Genomic DNA, 21,480 nt, shown 5'->3' with positions numbered 1-21,480 from the left:
ACACTACACGGCCGAAATCACGTCACATGACTGTTCATGCACGTACAAGTGTAAACAGTTGCCTCTTGCACATGTAGGTAGCTGCAGTAATAAAAAAAAAAAATGCTGCGTTTAACTGCACAATGGCAAAAAGGACAAAATGACAACGAAGCCAGCAAAGATTGCAGTTCAGTCTCCATGTTATTGTTCACACGGTCGTTAAGGATACGCAGAGCGAACGTGGGCAGCCACGCCATCGTTTTCAAAAGTCTCCGTTTTGGTCCGTTTACACTGAAACGCAACCCCAGCGTTTTCAAACTAAAAAGTGGTCTGCAGCATCTTCGAAAGTCTCTGTTTTCGAGGTTCGAAAGCGCCGGCGTAGTGTAAACGGCAGGTGTAACCGTAGCAAAACGTATGCTTTTTAAAACGAAAACGCACTAGTGTAAACAAGGCCTTAGAATCCACATTGATTGGCTGTCAACGGTTTTATTGGCCTTTATAAAAAAAAAAAAAAAAAAAACACTTTTCACAAATGTGATTTTCTCTCAGGGTAACTAGTAGCATGTTCGCTAAACACACACAAACAATTTATTTCTTTACATACTGCTGATTTTTTAATAAATATTGACTTACAAATCCAAATTATAATTGTTAAAGGGATAGTTCACCAACAATTCTGTCAAAATATCTTCCAAATATCTTAATCAAAGTCCCTTTAAGACAAGTCATTTCACTCAGCGGCCATCTTTGAAACGCCTCTCGGGCATCCTGGGCATCATGCAATCTCTTTGAATGGGGAAACATCAAATTCTCCAAAACTGTTCGCCAACCTTACGATTAAATTTCATATTTAAAATCACCAATGAAATCTAACAACAACCGGCTCATAAATCTAGTTTCTAAACGCTCAAATCATGACAAAAAAAAAAACTGTATTTTTCAGGCTGGATCAAGCTAATGTGCATGCGCAGACCTAAATGCGCATCTCTTCGGAGGCGCGTGTCTGACTGTTTCTATAGAAACCGGTGATTCTAACGGCCGCTGAAGTGACGCGATGACTTTACCAGTCGGCGATTGGCTCTTATTTAGAAGGCGGGACTTATTCCGCCATATTGTGCGTTACACTTTCTCCCATTCAAAACAATACGAGTGACACGTCTTGTGTTATTCTATAGTCTTTGATCTTAATTCATGTTCCACAGAAGAAAGTCAGTCATACAGGTTTGGAATGACACGACTGTGAGTAAATTACTATTTTCATTTTTGGATGAACTATCCCTTTAACTAGCTTCAATATTTGTGCCCAAAAGTGATGAAATTCAAACTAAAAATCTAAATAAAATTCATGTGTTCAAGTTTTATTTATTGCAGTTGCTGGATACAACATTATGTAAACGTTTCAAACTAAACATAAATACTTCCAACCAAAAACGTAGTTTTTTCCCCACTTAATTCACTTTATAATTCCACAGAAGCACCCTGAATGAGGGACATTAGTACAAAATGTGCCAGCAATGGGGATGATTATATCCAAAAACAAACAGCCCACACAGCTTGGTCAACCATATCCAGTTGGAAATGACACTATCTATGCTCAAACTGTCTGATAGAGCCAACACAAGCAGGATGCTACTGGTAATACGGTCTATATCGTGACTGCTCGTGGTGATGAGGCCCTGGCATCTGTCCCTGTGGTGGTGGCCCCTGCATACGGGGCGGATGGGGTCCACGTGGATTGGGCCACATCCCTGGGCTCATGCCACCTGGTTGGGTAAAAGGTGGGCTAAGAGTGCCTTGGTCCTGTTGCATTGAGTTTGGGTTGTAGTGATGCGGAGGGGGGGCATTGACCGGGGGAATCGGACCTGGTGGAGGGTGATTCATGTAGGGTGGCATCTGGCTGATGATGTGTCCAGGTGGAGGGGGTGTTGACATTGGAGGTGCCTGGTTGTAAACCATGTGAGGTGTGGCTGAGCCTTGCGGCGGGTGCTGCATGGGAATGCTGAGAGGGGGTGGTGGGGGTGGCGGAGGTCTGTAATGTGGTTGTTGTGGTGGTGGCATTATGTGATGCGGGTGGGACACCACTGGTTGGCTGGAGTAATCCCCAGGGTGATGGTGTGGAGGCAAGCCGGGAGGTGTCTGTGGGTGGGGCTCACGGGGAGAGGGGCCCAAGCTCCCCGAATCATCTTGAATGGGCACTGTGATGAGGTTGCTATGCTTCCGTGTAGACACCGTGGCTATCCGGAAGGTCTCCGGGGGGAGGTTGCGTTGGGAAGGCCCCAGATCGGAGGGCGAGGATGGAGGTGGATGGTTGTAGGTATCGTGGCCTTGCAATGGGGAAGGAATGAGAGGGTGTGATTTAGATAGGTGGGGAGGTGGCAGCAACCTAAAGCGGTCTGGTGGGTCAGAGGCCTGTGGCGGATCTGGACGAGAGCTTCCGGCCTTGCTGGCCCTTATGTGGCGATGGTTGATGTGGGCCTGAAGGTCTCGTTGTGAGAGGTAGGTGCGTTTGCAGCCCTGCACAATGTTGCACATGAAGAGGGAGCCGCGCTGGCACTGCTCGATGCGCTGGACAGGGTCTGTGCAGCTGTAGAGGGACAAACTGAACTTAGGATTTAGTAGGGGAAGTGGACGCACATACACATTAAATATTACTCAGATTTCCATTTATATCCGAGAACATTTATATCAAGAACAAACAAAGGACCTGCTATTCACATTACCCTCCAAAAGTTTAGAAACACCCTAGGCAAAGTTTTGGACAATATCAACATAAATTCTTATTCTTTATTGCCATAATTATTATTGCAAGATCAGCAATAATGATTTTCTTTTTGACTGTATAATAATGGCATTATATACAGGTCCTAGTCAGACTGTGATGCCTGATTATGGGATTTAATATGGCAGTTTTTAAAAAAATAAAAAATTATTATTGGGTCAGCACATGTATATAGATTTACTGACTGATGGACAATTAAGATTAATACAGACCAAATAAAACACAGTATAGAAATGCATTTTAGTATGTTCTGATTCAATGATTTTTGTTTTATTAAAAAGCCATCACAAAAAATATTTATGCTGATATTGTCAAAAACACTATTATGACCAAAAGTAATTTAATGCTAAAGTCATGGTGTACAAAAATCTCAGAAATGGTAAATGTTATGACATCTTCCCTGGAAATTAAAAATGTACTATATTATATACATAACACATAATAATGACTGTTTTTGATAATCCAGCGAATTAAAAAACATATATATATTATATATGGGTCATTGACGAATAAGGTTTTTAAAAGTGTAAAAAAAAAAAAAAAAAAAAAACAACATAATGGAGATATAATTCATTTCAAGTTTTATTAAGTGTTAACAATGAGATTATGTGTTTTTTTTTATAACCAATTAACACTGCTTTTGTCATTACAAGATGGACAAAATTTGTCACCAAAAAAGTCAAAATGTTCCCTTTATATTGGTTACTCCGAATGACATCAATGATATTCATTTTTCCGGACATTCTTTCTCATAACAAAGCAACAACTTTTACACATAATAATAATAATACCATTTTGCACTATGTTGATATATGATGTTATAAAATCATGCCAGAATAAAAAATTTTACATTTATTACATATTAAGAAATTTTAATCACAAATGAAATGGCTGTATTGGCCATTGGACGGTTAAACCGAATTGACCTTTTGACGCTTCAAAATTTTTAAAATACCTTAATATGTAGGAAAATATAATTAAAGCCTTTTGGATTCAATAAAAGAGATCTAGTTGTACTACCTTACGTACATTGGATTCATATCTTTGGGCAAAAAAAAAAAGACCCGTCACGTCAATGACCCATATATATATATATATATATATATATATATATATATATATATATATATATATATATATATGCAAAAGCCTCTAAAAGTGCCATCTAAAATTCTTCTAAAATGAGCACTTTTATCAAGCTTGTATGTTTATGTTCAGTTATTTCAGTTTAATGGCAATGAAAAGGACCTATTAATTGCCATTAAAGTGAAATAAAAATGCTCATTCAATTCAATTCAATTCACATTTATTTGTATAGCACTTTTCACGATACATATCGTTTCAAAGCAGCTTTACAGAGGATGCATGTCAACATTACAATTTAAAGAATGCAGTTAGCAAATAATGTTATAATTTAGGCAGTTAATTTACAATCACTGTTAGCAGTTTAACTGAAGGCAGAAGCAATGAGGTCCTGGAAAAATGAATTACATTAACAATAATTAGGATATATAGAAATTTGGGAATGTGCATGTTGATCCAGATGATTGCGTCTTCTGAAGTCCTCGACTTTCATTTTAGAAGAAAATTTCAGATAGTACTTTGAGGCTTTTGCATCTGAAGTCTTCATATGTACTTTGTAAAATGTAAAATGTAAACTGATGGTCGCAAAACCAAAAATAACATTAGACAACAAATAAATGAGATGTCTGGCATCAGTACAAAAACAGCTGCTTTACGTTATGCAATAGACGGTGTAAACTAGACTGGATGAGCCACATTCAAAGCTGTTATTCAATAATTGATATGTAGACACACCTTTGACTGCCAAGTACCTTAAGGTACATTTACACAACAACAATGTACTAAAAATAGAAAAGTTTTCCTTTGCTTTTTTGTGTACAGATGACAACATTGTCAAAATGATCCCCGTTCACACAGATCCGTGAAAACGTCTAAAAACACAGTATTATGCATGTCAGGTCAGTAGTTGTAAATAAAGGTATCATTTTAACAACTTGCACTTTTTCAAAAGTTTGCATTTTCAGGCCCCCAAAACACCATTGTCGTGTAAATGAATTGCCTAAATGCATAAAAAAAGTTTTCTGTTTTTAGTTAAAAACGTGTCTTGTAAAGAGCCCCTAAGATGTAAGTGGTGCACCGAAGCTAAATTGCACTTAACACTTAATACTGAAAATTAAAAATTCTTTTTAACAAATTATGATTTATGATATATTAATAATATAAATTAAAATGTACAGCACTATACAGTCAGTCACTAATGAAGAAATTCTGCTGAATAAGTCTGGTTTTCCATTTTCCTTGCCACAGTGAACATCTGTCCACTGTATGTATAGAAATAGGTACTTCTTGTAGCATAACCCCCACAACAACACTGGGCGTTTAAGACAAGCATGTGCATCTGAACCACATAAAGTCAGCTGACATACTCTTATTCTAACGCCTACAGACGTTACCAAGGAAACAGAACATACTAAATTCTCCTGATTTGCTTGCACCTTACAGGCAACATTTAGAGGAACACTACCTCCAAACTTTATATATCAGGGATGGACACTGTGTTTTTAATAGCATCACGTGAACCTCAAACACACCAAGAACTTAAACAAACTGTTGTAGGAGAAACTCACCCAGGGCACACCTTTTCACATTTCTTCTCGTAGTGCACTGCACAATCATAGCAGAAAACATGCTTACAGGGAATCTGTAAGAAAAAAAATGTGTCAAAAACGAGATCTCCATCAGTATAAAGAATGTTTTAGGGACTTGAACATCTTTCTTACCATTCGCCCATAGATCTGTATGGGTAGGCCACACTTGTCACAAAAATGAACTGGAGTGTCATCTTTTACTCCTACCAAGTTGAGCTGAGGAAATAAGCAGAATAAATACTTTATTTTATTACATAATAAAATATTGCCTTCATTACAAAAGAATTGTTACAAAAATATATTCTAATTTGTTGAAAATAATTGATGAGAAATGTATAACCTTATAATCCCAGAAGATTGGCTGAGGGAATCTGCGTTGGTTTCCATAAGCATCTCCAGATTTACACTCAAATCTTTCCTCTTGGTTATAGCTGAAAGGCTCTGAAGATCACAATTAAGTTTATAAATAAAGAAAATCTATTTATAAAGGAGTCAGCACTACCGTTTTATTCAGACCAAACAAAATTCTGATTTATTGGTGTATCCAACTCAAATCCACTAAGTTGTTTATAGTCCAAAAAGCAAAAAACACACAAACAACGATAATTATTTTCATGTTATGGCTAATAACTGACAAAAGACTGTCAGTCTTGTATATATGGGTCATTGACAAATAAGGTTTTTAAAAGTGTAAAAAAACAAAAAAAAAAACATAATGGAGATATAATTCATTTTAAAGTTCTATTAAGTGTTAACAATGAGATTATGTGGTTTTTAATAATCAATTAACACTGCTTTTGTCATTTTTTACAATATGGATAAAATTTGTCACCAAAAAAGTCATTCGGTTTAACCAAAATTTCGTTTTTATCAAATGACACTTTTGGTTTCACCGAATGACAATATTTTCAAACAATACTAGCTAGCAAAAAGACAATCTAGCTAGCTAGCAAAAGGACAATCAAACATTTTATATTTAGTACAAGTTTTTAAAATATTACAATATTTTCCATGTTTTATAGCGGTTGTACCGAATGACCTGATGTTTCGGGACATGCGTATGAGCAAGTGAAAACATGAGTTTTTTTAAATAGTTTAGAGAGATTTAGTTACTTTGCTTCATGACTATGTGGTCCTTTGCAGGTGTTTGAATGATGTCACATCCTGTCACATGATACTGACCGCATGACTTGATCCAAAATGGTCCCTTTATATTGGTTACTCCGAATGACATCAATGAAATTCATTTTTCCGATAATTCTTTCTCATAACAAAGCAATGACTTCTACACATAATTTTAATACTATTTTGCACTATGTTGATATATGATGTTATAAAATCATGCCAGAATAAAAAATATATACATTTATTAAATTTTAAGATATTTTATATAACACAAATAAAATGCCTGTATTGACCTTTGGACGGTTAAACCGAATGACCTTTTGACACTTCAAAATTTTTTAAATACCTTTATATGAAGCAAAATATAATTAAAACCTTTTGAATTCAATAAAAGAGATCTAGTTCTACTACCTTACATACTTTGACTGTCATATCTTTATTTTTTATTATTATTAAGGCCTTTGTACAAAAAAATGATGCGTCACGTCATTGACCCGTATAAACAATTTACAAACAAAACACTACAAACTAAAATTTAGTTTGGCATCACAACATTATAATGTAGAGTATGAAAAATGGATATTGCTTCTGAGATTGCCATTTAACAGTGTTATTAAATTAAAGCAAAGGTAATATAAAATGTAAAATATGAGAAATAAACATGCACAAATAACTATCCAATATCGGCTGATACAGATATGATAGCCAGCCAATGTAAATACTCCAGATATTTAAAATACTGTCTTAACAGACAGATCCAATTTTATCACTTGCACGCTGATGGTCAGTCCCAAAGTTCAGATTTTGAAACACATCAGATTTATGTGTAGTGTGAACACGGTCATAACACACTATTTTGCATCCACTAAGACCAACCTTCTTCACTTTTTGAGTGCAGTCTGGTGGTGGGACGCTGAGGTCGGGTGGGCGGCTTGCCTCTTACCGTCTGTTTAGACAATAACTTGATTGGGATCTGTCTGCGAACATCAAGACCTCCAAGGGATCCCGAACCATCAGTTCCTTGAAGGTCATTATCTGAGGAAACATACATAAGACATCATTAACAAGCACAATAACTAAAACTGATACATTATACATATCACACAAGTCTATAAAAAGAGGAAATTGACAAATTTACTCAAGCAGTACTGCGACAGATATTAGCATAATGCAATTTATGAAATTAAGGATTACAGACCTGTGTTATCCAAAAAGTGCTTAATAAAAAGTGGAGAGGAAACAAAGTATTATACTCTAGAGAAACCCAGTAGGGGCAGTGACTTAAACAGGAAGAGCAGAGAGTTACTATAACGCTTATACACAACTTTACATAGTAACTAATTAGTATAACAGTGTGTAAATAGATATTTGGGAGACCAATGTGAATGTCTCCTGCGTTTATTTGAATCTGTCACTTGCTGGTCCCGCGCGCAGCACTAATTGGTCATGTCAGAGGCTAGCTGTGTACATCTATTAATGCGTTTGCTGCCAATACACAGCAACGTATAACTAGCACAAGGACTCGCTGCTTTACTGGCAGGTGGTTACCGTTCACTCGGAAGCATTTTGGACATTTAAAACGTAACGCTGCAGTAAAATACTTCGTTACATTAGCTTGTAGCTCACCATTTTGGTCCATGACTTGACGCTGTGCATACTGCGATGATGAAGCGATGGGAGTGGCTTCGTGTGGTTTGGAGTTCAAAGATGCGCACAATTTACGCATATGATGTTTTGAGTCCTATGTTTGAGTCATGTGCCAAGTTTTTTTTTTTACATATGCAAAACAGTGTTATAAGCAAAACCACTCAGAATTGAACACAGTAGTAATGTTTTATATAGGATACAGACAAACAAAAACAATGCAACATACAGTAACATCACAAATAAACCATATAAATACCACAATATAAACGTTTACTATAATTATTCAATTTACAATGATATTTAAAATATATATTACCTTAAAACCCAACAAAAAAATGATTACATCAACTAGATTATATTTTATTATAAAGTCCATGATAACATTTTATTGTGTTTTTTATTTTATTGTGGCTCAGCTTGTTGTATTATTGAATAGCTTCCAATGCTTGGTAACTGTACTTAAGCAGAACAAATTGTGCTGCAGAAAATAAAATTAGTCTAATCTTGGTATGCAACCTTCCATCTCTATCATTTCTGGCCAGCTTTCATACTTATTAGTTTCCCTGTCATTCTTCATGTGCTGAAAAAGAAAAGGGAGAGACATACATTACTAAAGTATTTTCATTGCATAAACGTAAGCACATACATGGTTGACTTAGGGGATGGCATTACCTCCTCATAAGTAACTTGGTTTATGGTTTTCTTCCCTCCCACAAAGAGCCAGTTATCTCTGAATTTGATTTGGGAAATATATGAACTGCCAAGCTGTGCAATAAGTGCCCTTGCTTCACCATTAAGTCTATAATAAAGGAATCATACATATCATGAAGTGAAGAGACAACACCATCATAAGAAGTGCATGTAGTATATGCTGAAACTAGAGAAAGAAACTACTCTACTTTGTGGCTGGATCATCAAAAGTGGCTATCAGCACAAAAGAACCATCCTCGATTGACTTCAGAAACTCTATCAACTCCTCAACCTCTGTCAACAACAAAAGATTTATTTATAACATACATGTGAACTGAGAATGCAAGTAAGTATTTATAATGCAGAAATGCTGAACAACATGGTGTATTGAAGTCAAGATACAACATACTTCCGTTCCACATATTGAAGCTGCCAGTTCTGACGTGTTCACCTGTATCTTCTGAAATTTTAATGAATAAGAAAGCAAGAAATGTTGTAAAGGAGCATTTATCTATGAGAACACTGAACAGTATATATATATATATATATATATATATATATATATATATATATATATATATATATATATATATATATATATATATATATATATATATATATATATATATATATATATATATATATATATATATATATATATACACACACACACATACACACCGATCAGGCATAACATTATGACCACCTTCCTAATATTGTGTTGGTCCCACATTTCCTGCCAAAACAGTGCTGTTCCATCGAGGCATGGACTCCACTAGACTTCTGAAGGTGTGCTGTAGTATCTGCACCAAGATGTTAGCAGCAGATCCTTTAAGTCCTGTAAGTTGTGAGATGGGACCTCCATGGATCGGACTTGTTCAGCACATCCCACAGATGCTCGATTGGATTGAGTTCTGGGGAATTTGGAGGCCAAGTCAACACCTCAAACTCATTGTTGTGCTCCTCAAACCATTCCTGAACCATTTTTGCTTTGTGGCAGGACACATTATCCTGCTGAAAGAGGCCACAGCCACCAGGGAATACCGTTTCCATGAAAGGGTGTACATGGTCTGCAACAATGCTTAGGTAGGTGGTACGTGTTAAAGTAACATCCACATGGATGGCAGGACCCAAGGTTTCCCAGCAGAACATTGCCCAAAGCATCACACTGCCTCCGCCTACCTGTCTTCTTCCCATAGTGCATCCTGGTGCCATGTGTTCCCCAGGTAATCGATGCACATGCACCCAGTCATCCACGTGATGTAAAAGAAAACGTGATTCATCAGACCAGGCCACCTTCTTCCATTGCTCCATGGTCCAGTTCTGATGCTCACGTGCCCACTGTTGGTGCTTTCGATGGTGAACAGGGGTCAGCATGGGCACCCTGACTGGTCTGCAGCTATGTAGCCCCATATGCAACAAACTGCGATGCACTGTGTATTCTGACACCTTTCTATCAGAACCAGCATTAACTTCTTGAGCAATTTGAGCTATAGTAGCTCATCTGTTGGATCGGACCACACGGGCCAGCCTTCGCTCCCCACGTGCATCAATGAGCCTTGGCCACCCATGACCCTATCGCCGGTTCACTACTGTTCCTTCCTTGGACCACTTTTGATAGATACTGACCACTGCAGACCAGAAACACCCCACAAGAGCTGCAGTTTTGGAGATGCTCTGACCTAGTCGTCTAGCCATCACAATTTGACAATTTGGTAAAACTTGCTCAAATCCTTAAGCTTGCCCATTTTTCCTGCTTCTAACACATCAACTTTGAGGACAAAATGTTCTGCCTAATATATCCCACCCACTAACAGGTGCTGTGATGAAGAGATAATCAGTGTTATTCACTTCACCTGTCAGTGGTCATAATGATATGCCTGATCGGTGTATATAGGCCTATATTAAAATATAATATAAATATTGATAAAATATAAATATTAAAAATACATTTCAATGCATTACAAATAATATTAAAATATACAAAAAGATGTTTGCAAAGAATGAAGCTAAATATAAAACATGGTACCATTTTAATCTTTTGCCTGTATTTTAAAGAGCTCAACATACTTACCATTGATGACAGCAATATTAATTCCCAGCCAATTGCCTCGTGTGTCTTTCTGTATTATCCTAAAACAAAATGGCAGAACTGGTTTAAATTCTGTCAAATAGCACTTATGGTATTGCTCTAATCATTCTGTAAAAGTATAGATCGTAAATTTGGCAAATCCAAATCCTTTACATTTTTCCATCAAAGCATATTTGTGGTCCAACAATGTTTGTTGCGCCGCTGTAAAGCTTAAAGGCAAAATCGTCTCCAGGACATGGTTTTGAGAGGCCACATTTGGTTTTAGGACCTGATAAAACATAAAAAAATGTAAATGTGTACCCTTTTTTAAACTACCAGTCCAGATTGTTCAGTAATTGTTTACCATCATCATTGTGATCATCAGGTTTCAACTGATCAACTGCTCCCTCCAAAGACCTTTCTGGGTTAGAAAAAAATATAAAACGCACACACATATATATCTCAATAGGAATTTTAAAGAAGCTAAGCTAAGTTAATTTATTTATTCATTAAAAATATCAATTGAAGAAGGCAAAATATTTCTCATATCAGTAACTCACCCACTAATTTTGATACTGTTAATTCAGGACTCATCTGCAGGAGTTTAAGGAAAAGGCTTATGGATATTACGAGGCCAGCCACCATGAAAACAAATTTAAATTTTTCTGTGGAAGCAAGTGTGATTATTATAATACAGCATTATTCATCTTTGTTAGAAGATTAAATGTTCGCACAGCATCCTAGCACAAGTTGAACAATTAAGTTTCAAACTGTATTAAGATACTTTTCTGATGGTAGCCGGTTTTTCATATTTTCTGGTCCACGTTGGCCAGGTCATTAGGGGGCTGAGATCACCCTGGTTGATTAAGCTGGTTAGATCTCGTAGACCACCTTGGAGCAGTAACAAAACAGGAGCTTTCATGTCGCAAAACCTGTTTGACTACTTTAAACGGACATGACGTGTTTTTTTTTTATCAGAAGGAACATAATTCAACCTAATTTACATTATGTTGACTTTCATAGAAGAACATTGCTTTAAAAAAAAAAAAAAAAAAGTTCTAAGCCAGGATTAGACCTTAGTTCAATTAGGGCATTTAAGTATCTTTTATAAACGTAGACTAGAAAAAAACATTACTGGTGTGCATCTTGAGACAAAACAATGGCACTGGCATATTTTAAGATAAGTCAGAGCAAGTTGCTTTCAGTTAAAACAGCTCAAACATGCATTTTAGTCTAGGACTAGCTTAAGCCTTGTCTGTGAAACCAGGGGTAAAAGCTGAGAATATAAAGCTTTTAGAGTCTGCCAACTATGCAAAGTAAAGAAACATTTGCATTTACTGTCACTCTCTGAATGGACTGCTACAGCATTGTGATAGAAGACAATGTGACCAGGAAAGTAAACACTGCACTGAACGAGACATCTAGCATGTCTTCAAAAACATAACTTACTTTTTTCTTTCTGTCTCCTGTGTACCACAAAGGGACCAACTAGAAATAAAAATGTTAACATAAACATGAAACATGAGAGAGAGAGAAAGAAAGATAAAGAAGAGAATCAAAACCAACCTTTTCTAATGTATAACATGACTGAAGTTATGCTCGGCTCTCCTCTCAGAGTAGATCCACTTCAAAAAAAGTTATTCAGCACACCACCTCAGTAATCTATATTTGATCACTTTCTATCTTTTAAAAAATTGTTTAGATTTGTAGTCCTTGCTCCTGCCGATCTAATTTAATAGCTTTAGACTTTAGACTTAAGGCTGACTAATGGCAGTGCAAAGTGTATAGCATTTAACCCATTTTCTGTCCAACTTGATTAACTAGTTCTTTAGGATTCTTACAAAAAAACCAATCCAGTTTGTCAACTTACATGTAAATAATGATGTTTGCCGCCGTTATGTCTATTTCCTTTAAGATAGAAAATCAATACTTAATAAAATAAATGCATGTAGAGAGATTAGATAAAAGACATTAGAATAGGGCTAAAAAAGTAGGCCTAGTATAACGCAGTCTATCCTACTAATTTAGAAGAAAGATTCCCTTCGTATGTCCATGTTGTATTCAGCAATTCTGTTGTATATTAGAGGGTATTAGTAAGGCAATGAAGGCTAGTGACCATTTGTGGACGTCGTAGCTTCAAAGCAGAGTTCTGCGTTGGTGTGTTTATCGTTCAGCGAGTACGCAGATACACCGTTAGATGGCGCTGTGGACTAGCCTACAGGAGCACAGTGTAAGTAGATAGCATTTGTTTACTTCTGTATGTTCTGTGTCTTTGTCAAATAGACAGCATTTTTATTGCAAATTAAGTTAATAAACATTAAGTGAAATTCTCTTTTAAACTACATATTGTAATTATGTAAACAAATAGCCAATGTTATGATTTTGGATCAGCCTCACCGTTTTAATTAGAAGCTTGGAACAATTAAACTCTGCTGCATGTGCGATGTGCGACATGCTCTAATATATATATATATAAATATATATATATATAATATAATATATATATATATATATATATATATATATATATATATATATATATATATTTGAAATTGCCCATCACTACTAATTATACTAATTAATTATAATATTATTATTATTAATTATAATTCCAGTCATTGTAATAACACCTATAAATAATTATAGATAAACAAATTCGTAGGTACCAAAAATGGTATATATGCAATCTTGATTAATCGAGCAATTCTTAAACATTTATTCAAGGCTTAATACATAGGCAAAACACTATAAAAATGTGATTACATTGAGAAATTAGATACATAGTTGTACATGTCTCAAGTGCTTATATAAAAGGAGTAGGATGAGGATGGACATGCATAAAACAGTATGCATTACCAAAGACAAAATACAAAACCGATTGTACAAACAATGTCCTGGGGATATGCATGTTCATTCACAGAAATGTTTTTGTCTATGAATGAAATGGATAGAAGGGCTTTTTTATGGACTTTATGTCTTTCCAATGGCATGATTCAAAGTGAGTTCTTTTGGGGGTCGTAAAACTTTTGCTGCTATTGTGACCAGAGGCCTGGGTCTGCCTGTTGGGGGAGGGGTACTGTGGATTATTTGTATAAATATAACAAATAATTGCATGTCTGATCCATCTCAGTCATTACAGTACTGTATGAAAATACAAAGCATATTTGTCTATGGCTACAAAATCATGTTTTTTGTTATGAATAGGCAATGATTGCTAATGTAATAATATAGCTGCTCCTGATATCAGCTTGCTGCTCAAAGTTTTTTATTTTTTTATTTTATTTTTTAAGTTTTTTTATTATTACAACCAGCTATTGTCAAATTACAACATTTTTCACAGTCGATCAAAATAGGCAAGTATTGTTTTAATGGCATATTTACTTGTAAATGTCCACTGAATGTCCAATGTAGTGTGATTAACAAGGCTATTGAATACGGATGTCCGAATGTGTGAATATAAATCCAACTTTACCCAAGTATGATATTTCACAATATAAGAGGACATTTGGCCCTCACAAGAATCACACAATCACAGTTAATGCAGCACAAGTAATAACATACTGCAACATGTTACCGATGGTGGTGTCTTTGTTTTGTGTTTTTGAGTAGTCTGTGGCCCTAATAAAAGTTGAGTTTGACAAACCTTGTTTTTTTGTACAATAGTAAATTTAATAAAAAATGTTTCAAACTAAAAAAAAAAAAAAAAAAAAAAGATCCTGACCACTGTTTTCTGCACCCATTATTTTGCACCCATCAGAATCCCACTCACAAAGAATTCAACTGTGAAATCATATCACATCTTTTTTTATTATTTGTATGTATGTCTATGCACTTTTGTGATTTTACACAGCAACATGCGAGCGAGACTTTTGTTTTGGATTGGCTCTAATACGTCATAAGGCTGCGCCACGCTCTGATCATCTGATGTGATTCGCCTGAAGAAAGGTTTGTGGCTTTTATGGTTTTTAAAAGTTTTTAAATCAGTGTAACCCCCCTCAGACATTTTAATAGTTTTTACAATAACTGTGAAATTAATAAATAAAAATTGAATGTAACATTTAAATGTTTTATCTAACATTAATGCGCTTTATTTTTATGAGTAAAAGCGCATAGGCACAACAGTAAGAATAAAGGTGCGTCTCATTTCGCTCTCTATATCATGAATCATCTTATCGTAAACGTGAATTCAGTCACTGGCAAGTAGTGATGGGAGAACAGAGCTTTGAAACCCCTGGTTTGTTGAATTAATTTTTTTCCCTAGGGTTTGCAACCGGTCTGTATAATACGGAATCGTCCCGTGTTAATGGCATCAAAGAAGGCTTCCGTGTGAATATATACCCTTAAGAAAACGAACTATGGTTTTATTACAGTAAGTGTATTAACCATGTTTTTTTAGTGGATTGATTACCATTTGTATAATGGCTGGTCGCTAATGACAAATCAGTTTTGGCGAATGTAAACAACGTGAAGAAAAGACACGCAAGAAAACATGCATCTGACTTACCTGAGGGACGACGTGATCACTATTGTAAATTAATGTAGTTAAACAGAAAAAAAAACTTACATTGAAATAAATTCTAGCGTATTCTTAATGCTATTCTTAAAGGTGGTAAAGAGGATGTTTTGTTTTATACATTTTTGCAATATTACTTGAAACTGTCTTTACTAACTGATAAAATACTATTTATTAGGTGCACTGAAAGGAATAATATTAATATACATCATCTGTGCACGAGGTAGGGCCTTAAAAACATCAGCCAATCGTTTACGTGATCATCGCGTAAACGATTGGCCCTCTGGCTTGTCAATCACTGCCATTGTGAGAGACGTGTGCAGATTGGCCCTCTGGCTTGTCAATCACTGCCATGACGTTCCTTGTGAGAGACGAGCGGCTGCGCTCTCCAGTAACTTTCCACACTCTACAGGCGCCGCATGCAATGTTTTTGTCAGGATACAGAAGTAACAACTGCAGATTATGAGTTACCTGCGGTGAGTCCGACATAATGAATCCACTAAGTGTGTGCGCGGCTTAACGATTGTAAGGCCGATTATGAATGTAAATTGATACTTATGACTGATCGCGCTCAAACGCGTCCAGTCAGAGCCAGTTGCGTTCAGTCTGCGATTACAGTCGGTGTTCAAATTCCATGTGAAAGTATATAAATCTGCTTCAGAAGCAGGAAACAATCGCTGTATGTTGAGCACAGTCAGAATGTTTTAGCTAGTCATAAAATGTGTGCCCGGCTTAATAACACAGCGAATGCCGGTGGTAAACACTCGTGTTCCAACACTTCGTGCACGAGTTTTGGGAGGCGTTCCACTTGAAATGAGCTGTGAAGGAGGGGGGATTGTTCTTCCGCATGCGCACATTTCAAAAACTCAGTAACAATCTTTGGTTTCTCAGTCGATGAAAACATCCCCTGTACCAGCGTATTCTTAATGTTATTCTTAACCCTCATTATTTAAACACAAAATAACCAATAAAGTCTTAACACCAAAACACTGAAAATGAGACACTGTGTGGTAAAGTAAATATTTTGAGTGTCTTGTTCTGTCCTTTATTTCTCCTGTAAGGAACCACAATTGTCACTTATTTTCCATTCTCTGAAGTTGGCAACCCTAAAAATGATTCCCCCTCATTAATGATCTATTAAATGTGATCCACTAATCAATAAGTACCAAATGAAAATCATAAGGAACAATGTTAAGTGTCTGTACAGTTTGTCTTTATTAATTGGTAATGCTAGTTTTCAGGACATTATCTCGCTCTCTGACTCATTTACCAGTGCACTGACTACTGAACTAGGGACCTGACTGAGACGCACCCAGATGTTTAGTTTGGATTTATTTTTCTTTCTGTTAATTATTCTCATCTTAAACATGACAGATTGTCCAAACACACAGAAAACCACCTGGTGAAGTGACTGCGATCCATGTGACACAAAGATGGCGTTCATTAAAGAGGAGAGTGAAGACATAAAAATTGAAGAAACATTCAGAATGAAACAAGAAGATACTGAGGAACAAACAGGTTGGTTTCATTCTCAAAGCTGAAAGCAGTCTTGTAAACAGAACTTTGTTCCATGTTGACTTTTCCACGTTTCCAGGTTCCATGTTGATTTTTAACTATGTTTTTACTACCTTTCTGGACCTTGAATGTGTTAATTATGTTGCTTTCTATGGGGGATTAAAAAAAAAAAAAAAACTCTCGGATTTCATGTCCAGTATCTTAGTTTGTGTTCCGAAGATGAATGAAGATCTTTCGGGTTTGGAATGACATGAAGCCGAATAATATTTATTAACTACAGTACTTCCTATAGAGTTACAGTTAGGGTTTGGTTTTGTTTTAGGGCTAGTTACTTGAAATTATGCATAATTTACTGTTATTACTAGAACATGTAGTAACTTGTAACTATGTGACCTTAAAATAGTGTTACCAAAATATCTTATTCAGGGCAGAAGCTAAATAACACATTCAATAAAATAAAATAAAATAAAATAAAACATTCAATTTTTAGGATGTCTATTGTTAAAATAGATGACTCGTTTGCTTCAGGACAAGCTGTTTTTTCTCTGCATTTCACCACTGCTTTAGCTTGTTTTCCATTCTAGCTTTCTAATAAAACTCTCATTGTTTACTATGTGTATTTGTCGGCTCTGTGGCAAATTGCTTATGTTCCTGTATTTTAAGTCTCTTTGAATAAAAAGTATACTAAGTGCATATATGTAAATGTTATGTAAAAATGAAATACATTTACAGATAAGGATATTACAAATCTTATACACTGGAAACGTCGCATTAGTAGCAACTCATAACTTATGATAACTAAGCATAATGTAGTAACTCCATGTTACACCCACATCTGTCAAAGCATCTGACAGGGCAAGCCACTTAAACTGTATCCTTATAACTTAGTTTGAAGCGCTTATGACATTTTGATATGTTTTGTACAGTTTGGCTCATGCACTTTTCCCAAAGCAGCTCACTCTGTGCCATCCATTGTGGTGCATTTTGTCCATGGAAATGCTTTATTGAGTACTGTAATGTGACATGAATGGAGGATGTTTTTCCATGAACTGCATGCAGACATGATTAATCAAAAATAACATTTATTGGCGATTAAAATTCTTTTTTGTTTATATTATGAGTTATTTGATGTATCCCTAATATCAATAATAATCACTGCTAACTTGGAGAGTTGTGCAGTTTGTTCATGTTGTGAGGAAATTAATGTCATTCACTTAGTGTGAAATGTAATGATAATGTTCATACTTAAAGGATCAGTTCACTTCAGAATTCAAATTTCCTGATAATTTACTCACCCCCATGTCATCCAAGATGTTTATGTCTTTCTTACTTCAGTCGAAAAGAATTTAAGGTTTTTGATGAAAACATTCCAGGATTTTTCTCCTTATAGTGGACTTCAATGGCCTCCAAACAGTTGAAGGTCAAAATTACAGTTTCAGTGCAGCTTCAAAGGGCTCTACACGACCTCAGTCAAGGGTCTTATCTAGCAAAACGATCAGTTATTTTCTTAAAAAAATAAAAATATATACTTTTAAACCACAAATGCTCGTCTTGCACTGCTCTACGATCCACCACGCATGACGTCATCACGTTAGAAAGGTCATGTGACAAAATTCTCAAGCTATTCAAAAGAATGTTGTGGTCTATGTTGTCGAAAGATCTAATAGAATGTTGTTGGTTTTTATGGTAAACTGGCATTAATAAGTCTTTTTTTTGCTGTAGATCTGATGACACTGAAAGAGGAGAGTCGAGAACTGAAGGAAATAGAAGAAAAATATCAATATGAGAAGCAAGATGTCACAACTACAAAAAAATCCATAAAGACTGAAACAAATTTCTCACAAAAAAGAGCTCAGAAGACAGGAACTGGAAGCTTTTTCACCTGCTTTCAGTGTGGAAAGAGTTTCAAAAAACACGAAAGCCTTAGAGTCCACATGGGAAATCACAATGGAGAGAAGCTTTTCACCTGCCAACAGTGTGGAAAGAGATTCGATATAAAGTATAACCTTGTACTTCACATGAGAGTTCACACTGGAGAGAAGCCTTACAAATGCGAACATTGTGAAAAAAGTTTTATTCACAAAGGAAGCCTTAACTCCCACATGAGAACCCACACTGGAGAGAAGCCTTTCACATGTGATCAGTGTGGAAAGAGTTTTTCACAGAAGCACGTCCTTAATTCCCACATGAACAGCCACACCGGAGAAAAGCCTTTCGCATGTGGTCAGTGTGGAAAGCGTTTCAGACTTAAAGTAAGCCTTAAAAACCACACGAGGATTCACTCAGGAGACAACCGTTTTACATGTCATCATTGTGAAAGGAGTTTCTTTAGTAAAGATAGCCTCAACAGGCACATGACACTTCACACCGGAGAGAAGCGTTACACGTGCAAAGAGTGCGGCAATAGTTTCACACATAAAGCACTCCTTGAGTCACACATGAGAAGGCACACCGGAGAAAGCCCTTTCACCTGCGAACAGTGTGGGATGAGCTTTACACGTAAAGAAAAACTTAAGATTCACATAAGAATTCACACTGGAGAAAGACCATTCGCATGTAGTCACTGTGGAAAGAGTTTCAATCAAAAAACATCCCTTGTTTCACACATGATAGCTCACACTGGAGAAACACCATTCACATGTGTTCAGTGCGGAAAGAGTTTCAATAATAAATCAACCCTTGATGCTCACATAAGAGTTCACACTGGAGAGAAGCCTTACACCTGCGAACTGTGTGGGAAGAGCTTCACACAAAAAGGAAATCTGAAGAATCACATGATGACTCACACAGGAGAGAAGCCATTCGTATGCGCCGAGTGTGGAAAGTGTTTTGCGCGTTATCATGCCCTTAATTTACATATGAAGATTCACTCAGGAAAGCAATGCGGAAGGAGATTCCCAGACAAGAAACGGCTTGACAAGCACGTAATAATTCACAACGGTGAGAAGTGCCAGCAGTGTGGAAAGACTTTCAGAAACCTTCAGATGCACATGAGACTTCACACTGAAGAGAAGCCTTTTACATGTGTTCAGTGCAAGAAGAGTTTCACATATCAAAGAGACCTGAAGCGGCATTTGCAAACTCATTCTAGAAAGAAATTGCAGGGCTCTGAATGTGACAAAAAGTCTACGAAAGTCTACAAAAGTCTGAAGTCTACAAAAAGGAGCAATTTCAAAAATCACTTGCACATTCACTCTGAAGAAAGGCAAGTTTAATTGCGATAAGTGTAATAAAAAATTTATTTCGCCATCACACTTACAGATACATCTGAGAAGTCATGCGGATGGACGACGTTATTTTTGTTCTTTGTGTGGAAAGAGATTTAAATGGCTTGGTAATTTAAAATGGCACCAGAGAATACGTATCTGTGTGAAAATAAGGCTACGTCCACGTAACAGCTGAATGTGGGCCAGATATAATTGTGTACATTCATGATCATTTGCATTCTTCACCTGTTAAAAATTTTGCCTTGAGACATTTTTTTGTCATGTATTATGAACTCCTGTGACTGCAACTCATCATCTGCTTTGTACAGAAGAGGATTAGGGCCAAGCAATAATAAAAAAATAAAACCATCTCGAGATTAAAGTTGTTAAATTTCGAGAAAAAACTTGTTAAATTTCGAGAAAAAAGTCGAAATAAAATGTTGAGAATAAACTCGTTAAATTTCGAGAAAAAAGTCGAGATAAAATGTTGAGAATAAAGTCATTAAATTGCGAGAAAAAAGTCGTTAAGTTTCGAGAAAAAAGTCGAGATAAAATGTTGAGAATAAAGTCATTAAATTACGAGAAAAAAGTCGTTAAATTATGAGAAAAATGTCGTTAAATTTCGAGAAAAAAGTCTAGATAAAATGTTGAGAATAAACTCGTTAAATTACGAGTTCGAAATGTCGTATTCAAAATTTAATGACATTTTTCTCATAATTTAACGACTTTTTTCTCGTAATTTAATGACTTTATTCTCAACATTTTATCTCAACTTTTTTCTCGAAACTTAACGACTTTTTTCTCGCAATTTAATGACTTTATTCTCAACATTTTATCTCAACTTTTTTCTCGAAACTTAACGACTTTTTTCTCGCAATTTAATGACTTTATTCTCAACATTTTATCTTGACTTTTTTCTCGAAATTTAACAACTTTAATCTCGAGATGGTTTTAATTTTTTATTATTGCTTGGCCCAAATCCTCTTCCGTAGCTTTGATATAGTTTAGTGGTTCTCAAAACTTTTTTTTTTTTTATCCTAAGGCACAGTATTGTGAATCTTTTTCATATACAATGATGAGTTCACGATGAACAAAAACTTGAAAATGAATTGGGCCAATCAATCCTTGCTGGTAGTTACAACATTAAAACACAGCATGCAACAGGAAATGTGTTCAAAAGCACTGCATTCACTACAAAAACTTCTATTTAATTTCATATTAAAAAAATGTGACTTCTGGGTAATTTTTTAAATATAATTTAATTGTTTAAATATGCCACTCTC

At 35.8% G+C, this 21,480-nt stretch overlaps 3 protein-coding genes across 13 annotated transcripts; 1 reads left to right on the top strand and 2 right to left on the bottom strand.

Annotated features, from left to right (window-relative positions):
- Positions 1-1,321: 1,321 nt before the first annotated feature.
- LOC125247505 (E3 ubiquitin-protein ligase Hakai) lies at positions 1,322-8,324 on the bottom strand. 4 transcript variants are annotated; one of them, XM_048158840.1, is made up of 6 exons: positions 8,182-8,324; positions 7,432-7,590; positions 5,771-5,871; positions 5,563-5,646; positions 5,410-5,483; positions 1,322-2,578 (listed from the first exon to the last, which is right to left on the bottom strand). In XM_048158840.1, the coding sequence occupies exons 1-6, from the start codon at positions 8,279-8,281 to the stop codon at positions 1,609-1,611; spliced, it is 1,488 nt and encodes a 495-aa protein (XP_048014797.1). In that variant the 5' UTR covers positions 8,282-8,324; the 3' UTR covers positions 1,322-1,608. The 4 variants fall into 4 exon arrangements, with proteins under 4 accessions (XP_048014797.1, XP_048014798.1, XP_048014799.1 ...); XM_048158841.1 differs by having other exon boundaries at positions 1,322-2,563; XM_048158842.1 differs by having other exon boundaries at positions 7,499-7,590; positions 8,182-8,307.
- A 45-nt stretch (positions 8,325-8,369) lies between these two features.
- Positions 8,370-13,144, bottom strand: zgc:101783 (uncharacterized protein LOC447883 homolog). Of its 6 annotated transcripts, none has more exons than XM_048158845.1 (11): positions 12,834-13,144; positions 12,530-12,588; positions 12,413-12,451; positions 11,524-11,628; positions 11,328-11,384; positions 11,138-11,252; positions 10,967-11,025; positions 9,302-9,352; positions 9,102-9,186; positions 8,875-9,001; positions 8,370-8,782 (listed from the first exon to the last, which is right to left on the bottom strand). In XM_048158845.1, exons 2-11 carry the CDS (start codon positions 12,546-12,548, stop codon positions 8,696-8,698), a joined length of 744 nt encoding a protein of 247 aa, XP_048014802.1. In that variant the 5' UTR covers positions 12,549-12,588; positions 12,834-13,144; the 3' UTR covers positions 8,370-8,695. The 6 variants fall into 6 exon arrangements, with proteins under 6 accessions (XP_048014802.1, XP_048014804.1, XP_048014801.1 ...); XM_048158847.1 differs by lacking the exon at positions 12,413-12,451 and having other exon boundaries at positions 12,834-12,871; positions 12,984-13,127; XM_048158844.1 differs by having other exon boundaries at positions 12,530-13,143.
- A 1,648-nt stretch (positions 13,145-14,792) lies between these two features.
- Positions 14,793-20,565, top strand: LOC125247726 (gastrula zinc finger protein XlCGF57.1-like). 3 transcript variants are annotated; one of them, XM_048159177.1, is made up of 4 exons: positions 14,849-14,908; positions 15,225-15,332; positions 16,851-16,994; positions 18,714-20,565. In XM_048159177.1, the coding sequence occupies exons 3-4, from the start codon at positions 16,910-16,912 to the stop codon at positions 20,204-20,206; spliced, it is 1,578 nt and encodes a 525-aa protein (XP_048015134.1). In that variant the 5' UTR covers positions 14,849-14,908; positions 15,225-15,332; positions 16,851-16,909; the 3' UTR covers positions 20,207-20,565. The 3 variants fall into 3 exon arrangements, with proteins under 3 accessions (XP_048015135.1, XP_048015134.1, XP_048015133.1); XM_048159176.1 differs by lacking the exon at positions 14,849-14,908 and adding an exon at positions 14,915-15,096; XM_048159178.1 differs by lacking the exon at positions 15,225-15,332 and having other exon boundaries at positions 14,793-14,908.
- Positions 20,566-21,480: the final 915 nt, after the last annotated feature.

Source organism: Megalobrama amblycephala, linkage group LG15, assembly GCF_018812025.1.
Source record: "Megalobrama amblycephala isolate DHTTF-2021 linkage group LG15, ASM1881202v1, whole genome shotgun sequence".
In the NCBI taxonomy this organism is placed as follows: domain Eukaryota; kingdom Metazoa; phylum Chordata; class Actinopteri; order Cypriniformes; family Xenocyprididae; genus Megalobrama; species Megalobrama amblycephala.
This window is presented reverse-complemented; position numbering and strand designations above follow the sequence as displayed.